The following is an 8,693-nucleotide window of genomic DNA, read 5'->3' as shown; positions in this document are numbered from 1 at the left end:
GGAAGGTGATCTCCATGTCTCATCTGCCATCTTGAAGGTCCACCCCCCCGATAGTGTATTTTATTATTAAACAATTTATTTGCTTTTTCTGGTCACTGGGTTTAATATTATGACTGAACAGAAATAATATATCTGAATTCCTAAAACAGTAGGCCAGTTTGTATTACATAGTTTAATTTGTGGAAGAGAATTACGTTTTACACTGTAAATTTGATGTTATTTTGTATTTTAAAAATCTTTCTGGTATGTATTTCTTGCTTCTTGATATTTCTATATCTTTTATATTTAAAATATTTTTTCGTATAAGAATTGTACATTCATTATAGAAAAATTAGAAAATATGGGTACACAAAACATTTTTAAAAAATCGTCTGCAGTGTCACCAGCCAGAAATAATGTGTTAACCTATTCTTTATAAACTTTCTGAAGCTTTGCTTCTATGTATACATACCTGTGAATGTATGTGTGTTTCTATTATAAAATAGAGTGTTATGTATATTGCTTTGAAGTCTTGTATTTTTAAAATCAACTCTGTAATAAAAATATTTCTATATGACTATATTTACTTCTTTACACTAATTTCTAATGGTTTCAAAGATTTCACTGTGTGAGTATACCATAATTTGTTGGACATTTGGGTCATTTTGTTGTTTTGATTTTTTTTTTTTAATAAGCAATGTGTCTCTCCAGGATTTTAATTAAAGGTACTCAGTATTTTTGCAGTAAAGAGACCTATTTAATCCATTGCTTCCCAAATACCCTTTCACTGTTCTGGCAAAATATTTTTCTGAAAACTAGTTTTAGTGATTCAGTGGATATAGGAAGTTGGCTGTTGGTATGAATATCCATGTACTGAATTTCTTAGATTTTTTTTTTTTGAGTCATGAATGGCTGTTGACTTTTATCACCTGATGTATTGCATCTACTGAAATTTTATTATTTTGAATTTCTTCCAGCTTTATTGAAATGTGATTGACAATAAAAATTATATATATTTAAGGTATACAATGTGATGTTTTGATATAGATATGTAACATCTTGAATTTTATTTGAATTTATTTATTTTATTTATTTATTTTTGGCTGCATTTGGTCCTCACTGCTCTGCACTGGCTCTCTCCATTTGCAGCGAGTGGGGGCCACTCCTTGCTGCGGTGCACAGGTCTCTCACCACAGTGGCCTCTCCTGTTGCAGAGCACGGGCTCCAGAGCGTGGGCTCGGCAGCTGTGGCACATGGGCCCAGCCGCTCCGTGGCACATGGGATCCTCCCAGACCAGGGCCTGAACCCACGTCCCCTGCACTGGCAGGTGGATTCCCAATCACTGCACCACCAGGGAAGCCCCAACAGTTTGAATTTTTAATGCGACGATTTAGGTGAACAAACTTCCTAATATTAATCAATTGTTACATTTTTTAAAAATCTTAATTATGGAATTTTAATTAATTTGTATTTGCTAGTATTTTATTTAGGATTTTAGCATCTCTAGGTTGGCTCTGCAGTTTTCCTTTTTGTGTTGCCTTAATGAGATTTTGCTATCAAGATAATTCTGGCTTGGTCCGATGAATGGAGACTATTAGCATCTGTTTCCATTATCTGCTATTTTTCCTTGAAGAGTATTCCTTGATAAAGCACTCCAGTTACATCATCTATCCTTACTATTTTTATTTAGGGAATAGGTTTAGAGTATTTTTGTTAATGTCTTCCTTAGATATGTTTCTCTCCTGGTTTGTATCAATACAGGTAATTTATATTTGCTAGAAAGTTATCCATTTTTTCAAGACTTTATAGTTATTTCTCTATATTTTGCCTAATTTTTATTTTGTATTCTCCTAAACATCTGTGTTTAGATCTTACTAACATTGTATTCCTGTATCTTTGCCTTTTGCTCTTGTTTAGGATTCTCTGCTCTTTGTTTAGCTTTTTGGCTTTAAAATTTTTTGTTTTCCTCACTTTCCTTTGTCCATTTTTAAAAAGTAAATTTATGCATGTTTATGAAATTGAATAATCTAAAAGTCTAATAACAAGTTTAAAAACAAAACAGGTCCTTGCCCTACCCTTCTCAACCCATTTCTCACTCCCTCCACTTTTAAATCTTTTAGGTCTTTCTTCTGATAGTTAGCTCCATATTTCAAAATAAATTGTGTATACTGCTATTTCTTGATTTTTCAGTTTGAGACATTATCTATAAATTCAAACTACCAAAGATGAGGTTGGGTAAACACAGAACATGCATTATATAAAGTCAAGATAATAGATACACAGATAGAATAACTCTAAACTACCACAGTACGTTAAGTTTTACCCTGATGTTATTTTTTCAGTTAGTGTGATGAGAATACAGAAGATCTCTATTAATGTACAAATGCATCATCTGGTAAACATTAGGGTGATCCAGAAGTTATTTTATTTTTAAATCCCTTCACTTAGATTACTTTATCAGGCAGGCACTGAGCTATATGGAATCCTAAAGAAGTGGGTGCATAGGATATGTAAATATTGATATGAACAAAAAGAAAATAGGTTCAGATTATGTGAACCTGTCCAGGGCTTGGTAAGGACAAAGGAGGGTGGGAAATTAGACATAGGAAGGAAGGCATCTTTCTTACTTTAAGGCAGGCCAAAGACTACTTTTGACTGAATGAAATCTAAGCCTGAGGCATAAATCATGCTGCTTCCCTATTTGTCAAGCTAAAATGATACACAGACTGGTCCTCTTTTTTTGCCTTATTTTAAGCCTTACTTTGGATGCTACAAATGTATAAGAATCACAGTGTGATATAGGCATCTACCAGGGGCATCAATCTTTTCTATTTATTCTGCTAAGATAATAGATTTAAAGGCTTTAAAGACTCAATTCTAATGAATCAATATTCAAATGGCTGAATTCCTCTTCTTCCTTTCCTGCTTGCTTCTAGTTTAAGCTGGCAAGACCACAAAGTTAGCAAAATTCTTCCTCGTTATTTATTCCAAAGGCAACATTTAAATTTATTCTTTGCTATAATGAGGCTTAAACTGGAGGGATTGAGAAAGAATGCTGGCTACAGAGTCCCAAGAGCAGGATTGCTTAATCAGATATCCTGGTCGATTTTAATTGAAAAACTTTGCCAACTTACTGTGGTAAAATGAGGGAACTTCACATCAAGTTATGTCTACAGAATTGTGATCTATTGTGAAATAAAAACATTATCTAATCAACTGCATGGGTTTGAATTAATTTTTTTTTTTTTTTTTACTTTAAAAATCAACTTTGACAGATCAGAGTCAAGGAATGTTTTCATAATGGACACTTCATCCAAAGAAAATATCCAGTTATTCAGCAAAAATTCAATGCAACCTGTTGGGAGGCCTTCCTTTAAAACAGAATATCCCTCCTCAGAGGAGAAACAACCCTGCTGTGGTGAACTAAAGGTAACAAACAATTAAATGATAAACAACCATAAGTGGTTAACTAAAGAGATAAGAGAATTTGGTGAAGTCCATGCTCTCAGTTCTTGATCCAGTTATTTTCTACACACTATAGCTAGAGGTGAGAAATTTTTTCCACTTTAAAAAGTGACCTTAGATGCAATTTATGAAAACCACACTTTGCTGGGCAGTGAAAGCAATCTTTGCCTGACTATGTAGGTTAAATTACTAAATATTACTTTCCTGGCTCACTTGAATGCCCCTCCGAAACAGAAAGGAGAGAGGTAATGATATTCATTAAATATCTACCATGTACCAGATGTTATGCTATGCACAGTTGTAACATTTAATCTATGAAACATCCATATTATTCCCATTCTATAAATGAAAAATTTGACTTTCCTGGCCACAGAGTAAGGGACAGGGTTCCCTTTTAAATGGTGCTCAACGTGACTCCAAGTTCCTATACTTTCCTTGCATCAAATATTCACTCAACAAATACATACTTTTTTTTTCATATAATCTGCCTTATGGATACTCCATCACAGACCCAGGTCTAGCAAAACACACAAGCCAGATATCAAAAAGAAGATATTTTTTTCATTGAATAAGAATTTGAGTATGAATTTAACTTGAATATGAACTTAAACACAAAGAATAGTAGTTCTACTTTTTCAGTCTGTTACGTTCCCTGCTAGAACATTAACCATTGCTGTGAAATACACAATAATGAGTATTAGATCTGTGATAAGATGTTGAGTATTTGGTTGATGGTTTTTGTTTTATTTTCTTACCTTTCAATGGCTCCTTCCTCTCTCTGCTTCCCCATGCAATGAATCTTCTTTTCAAAGCCAAGACATCTTTGAATGCCCTTTGGGGGAGAGGAGGAGAAAGGGTGGAATTCAACATACATTATGAATGGAAGTCTATTTGAATTTTTAGAACTCTACATGAGCTTGAGGTGGGAAGAAGCCTATTACTTTGCTTGAATGAAATCTTCAGTGGTAACAGGCTTGTTACCTGGTTTGTGGTTTGTGTTTCTGTCTCTCTGTTTAGTAAATTTCCAGTCATATGTCAGGCTGGAGTTAGACTAAGTGTGACCTGTCATATTTTTCAGGTGTTCTTGGGTGCCCTGTCTTTTGTTTACTTTGCCAAAGCACTGGCAGAAGGCTACCTGAAGAGCACCATCACTCAGATAGAGAGGAGGTTTGATATCCCTTCTTCACTGGTGGGAGTTATTGATGGTAGTTTTGAAATTGGTAGGTATTGCAGATGCCTGACTTTACTATTTTTTTTTTTTTTTTTTTGCGGTACACGGGCCTCTCACTGTTGTGGCCTCTCCCGCTGCGGAGCACAGGCTTCGGACGCGCAGGCCCAGCGGCCATGGCTCACGGGCCCAGCCGCTCCGCGGCATGTGGGATCTTCCCGGACCGGGGCACGAACCTGTGTCTCCTGCATCGGCAGGCGGACTCTCAACCACTGCGCCACCAGGGAGGCCCTGACTTTACTTTTAAGTACAAGGTTTCTAGGCACGACTAAATGACATCCTCACTGCATTCTGCTGTCTGCTAATATCAGACTCTATCTGTAAAATCTTATTTGGACAGAGTGTGCCATGGCCTTGTGCTACAGTATAGGCAATTTGTTCTCTCCGAGCAAACAGCAATTAACTTCCTGCCCCAGGTGTTCACTATTATATGACTCACACAAGTTTTCAAGCAGAGTGAGACTTCTCTAGGAGAGAGAGTGAGATGCAGCTGGTATTTTGAGTTAAAAGTATGCAGGAAATGTCCTTACAAAAGAGTTTTATATCCTGGAAGCCCTGTGATTCAAACTTTTCTAGAGCTTCAAAGAAGCTCTAGAAAAATATCTTGTAATGATTTAAGAAGAAGTTAAACTATAAAAGGGGTATTTCTGTCCAGTGGCCTAGAAAGAGGATAAAGGGATTCTATTAACAAGAACACGACAGCAAAACAGGCAATAAAAATTCTACTCTCCGGGTTCTTTGGTTATAGCCATTGACTGTACACTTTGAACTTGAAAAGACCAAGTGATTTTAGTCAGTTTTGGAAGTACTTTAAAGAGTGTAATCCCACTTAGCTTCCTGAGTTGATAAACTAAGGGGCTCTGATTCCTTCTTGAAGTAAACAAAATTAATAGTCTCTGTGGTCCTTCCTGCTTGTTGAGACTCAAATATATGCTATAGTAAAATCTCTAATGGCTCCAGGTTCAGCTTCACTTAAACCTTCAGAAGAGTGAAGGAATATATTTCAACTCTTCAACAATTACTATTCTAGTTCTGTTGGGCTGCACCCGCAGGCCAGCAAGCCCTGTGCTTGTCCAGCTTCAAGACCGAAGAAAGAGCCCAGAGTTAGCGACAGAAACATCAGTGGTTTAACGGATAGGGGGAACTTACACGTCTGAAGCAAGGTCCTGGAGCAACAAGCCACCGTGTGCGGCTGACTGCAGGCAGGACATGGCGGCAGTCTTCTCTCCCAGGGAGGAGAGGGAGATTACCAGTTATAGGGGGAATTGACTTCAGGTTGGCTCATTGGTTACCAGGGAAACCAGTAGGTGGCACGCCCCCTCACTGCCGCTTTGACAAGCTATCCTAGTGGAGGTGTTCTGATCTAAAATTAGAACAGTCACTAGCTGAAGGGGCAAATATACAGGAAGGTTGGTAGTGTGAGTAGCGTGTAGATGAAGCAGGCACTGGTTGAGCAGGGAATGTACATAGAGCAAAAGAGGAGCCATCTTGGGTGGCCTGATCATACACGTTCATACTGTATATATCAGTTCTTACCCTAAATATCAGAGAAAGAATTAAAAGAGTGAATAGGTAACCTTTTACCTTCAGGCTTTTACTTCCCAAATCCATCTTTCATCACCCTACCAGAAAAAGATTTCTTGGTTCCGTGCTAGTCAAACATTAACGTTCACGCAAATGCCTGGACAATTGTGTTAAAATGCATAGACTGATTCTGTAAGAAGGGAAGTAAGATCCTGCATATCTAACAAGCTCCAATATGATGTTGATGCTATTCATCAATGGGCTGCACTTTGTGTAACAAGTTTCTGAAACACCTGATCATATGACTACCTTGTGTAAGCTAATTGGAGACGCCTGGAGAGTTGATTTATTCCTTGATGACTGCCCTGCCTACAACCCTAAATGGAATGAAAGTCCATGGAGAGTCAAGGTAAGGGTAACACTGCATCAGGAGAAGAAACAAGTATGAAGAGGAAGCTGAGTGCAGATCAAAAGAATAAATCAGACTTACAGAAAGAAGAAGAAATGAGCAGACAGAAAATTACATATGAAGTGATTCATTGATTATTGCTCACTCTAGATTATAGTATAAAAACATTTTGTAGCTGAAGAGACTTGGGAAGAATCTGGTCCAAATTTTTCTTAGATTCCCAGACCCCAATGCAAAACTTGAGAGGGTCTATATTTAATAGAGAGTACTAATGTTGCACAGGAAGTAAAAAAAGGGCCCTGAGTCTAAATTCATATTAATTCTTCCAGACCATTCTAAGGATAGAAATTGTTTATTGGATTAGATGCAATAAAAGTCCTCTGACTTCCATTGCAAAACTTTATCCCAAATATCACAGGTTTGCTCTAGTTATTTGCAATCCCTAGTTTTCCAGAAAAGTGGGTTTCCTGACCATAATTTTAATTTACTCCTTTTGCCTCTCTTCATATTCCTCCTTCCAGAGCTCTGGACCCATTCCCACCCTCTGTCTCTAGCTTTAAATTCTTCTATTTTTTGCAGAACAATTTCATTTATCCTTTGACATCAATTGGCATTATCATCTAACATCTGCCTACTGGATACTCAATTTCTTCCCAAGTAAAGTATTTTCTTGTAACAAGGACTCTTTCTCCAAAAATGACAGAGAGCTTCCAAGAAAATAAAATGTTTTCTTATCAAGACCTACTAATATTTGCAGATATTAATTCTTTGTTTCAAATATTTTTCCATGTATTTTCTTCTAAATATTTAAAACTTTTGCCTTTTACATTTTAGTATTTAGTCAACTTGACATAGATGTTTTTAGATACACTTTTTTTTTTTATAAATTTATTTATTTTTGCTGTGTTGGGTCTTCGTTTCTGTGTGAGGGCTATCTCTAGTTGCGGCAAGCGGGGGCCACTCTTCATCGCGGTGCGCGGGCCTCTCACTATCGCGGCCTCTCCTATTGCCGAGCACAGGCTCCAGATGCGCAGGCTCAGTAGTTGTGGTTCACGGGCCTAGCCGCTCCGCGGCACGTGGGATCCTCCCAGACCAGGGCTCGAACCCGTGTCCCCTGCACTAGCAGGCAGATTCTCAACCACTGCGCCACCAGGGAAGCCCAATACACTTTGTTTTTTAAGGCAGTTTGGGGTTCACAGCAAAAGTGAGCAGAACGTACAAAGATTTCCCATAAACCCCGTCCCCGCACATGCACGGCCTCCCCCATTATCAACATCCCTCACCACAGTGGTACATTCATTACAGTTGATGACCTACAGTGATACCTCATTATCATCCACAGTCCAGAGTTGACGTTAAGGCTCACTCTTGGTGTTGTATACTCTGTGGGACTGAACAAATGTATAATGACATGTATCCACTATTATAGTATCATACAGAGCACTTTTAATGCCCTAAAAATCCTCTGTGCTCTGCCTATTTATCCATCCCTACCCCCTACCCCTTGGTAACCACTGATCTTTTTACTGTCTCCATAGTTTTGCCTGTTTCAGAATGTTATACAGTTGGAATCATACAGTATGTAGCCTTTTCAGATTGGCTTCTTTCACATGGCAATAAGCATTTAAGGTTCTTCCATGTCTTTTCATGACTGGATAACTCATTTCTTTTTAGCACTGAATAATAATCTATTTCTGAATGGACCTTAGTTTATTTATCTATTCATCTAGTGAACTTCTTGATTGCTTTCAAGTTTGGGCAATTATAAAGAAAGCTACTGTAAACATCTGTGTGTGCAGATTTTTGTGGGGACATAAATTTTCAACTCTTTTGGGTAAATACAAAGGAGCATAGTTGCTGGGTCTTATGGGAAGAATATGTTTAGTTTTGTAAGATACCACCAAATTGTCTTCCAAAGTGGCTGTACCATTTGGAATGAGAGTTCAACAATAAATGAGAGTTCTTGTTGCTCCACACCCTCAGCAGCATTTAATGTTTTGGATTTTGGCCATTCTAATAGATATGTAGTGGTGTTTCATGGTTTCTTAATTTGCAGTTTCCTGATGACATACGATGCTGAACATCTTT

The 8,693-nt window shown here is 37.6% G+C and overlaps 1 protein-coding gene across 2 annotated transcripts in view; it reads left to right on the top strand.

The window, feature by feature from the left end:
• The first annotated feature begins 3,084 nt into the window (after positions 1 to 3,084).
• SLCO1C1 (solute carrier organic anion transporter family member 1C1) overlaps positions 3,085 to 8,693 on the top strand; it is a 47,673-nt gene continuing 42,064 nt past the window's right edge. For both annotated transcript variants that reach the window (XM_079938041.1, XM_079938040.1), the window contains exons 1-2: positions 3,085 to 3,408; positions 4,523 to 4,664. In XM_079938041.1, coding sequence (XP_079794167.1) covers positions 3,280 to 3,408; positions 4,523 to 4,664 — 271 coding nt within the window. In that variant the 5' untranslated portion in view covers positions 3,085 to 3,279. The remainder of the gene's footprint in view (positions 3,409 to 4,522; positions 4,665 to 8,693) is intronic.

Source organism: Stenella coeruleoalba, assembly GCF_951394435.1.
Source record: "Stenella coeruleoalba genome assembly, chromosome: 11".
Classification (NCBI taxonomy): domain Eukaryota; kingdom Metazoa; phylum Chordata; class Mammalia; order Artiodactyla; family Delphinidae; genus Stenella; species Stenella coeruleoalba.
This window is presented reverse-complemented; position numbering and strand designations above follow the sequence as displayed.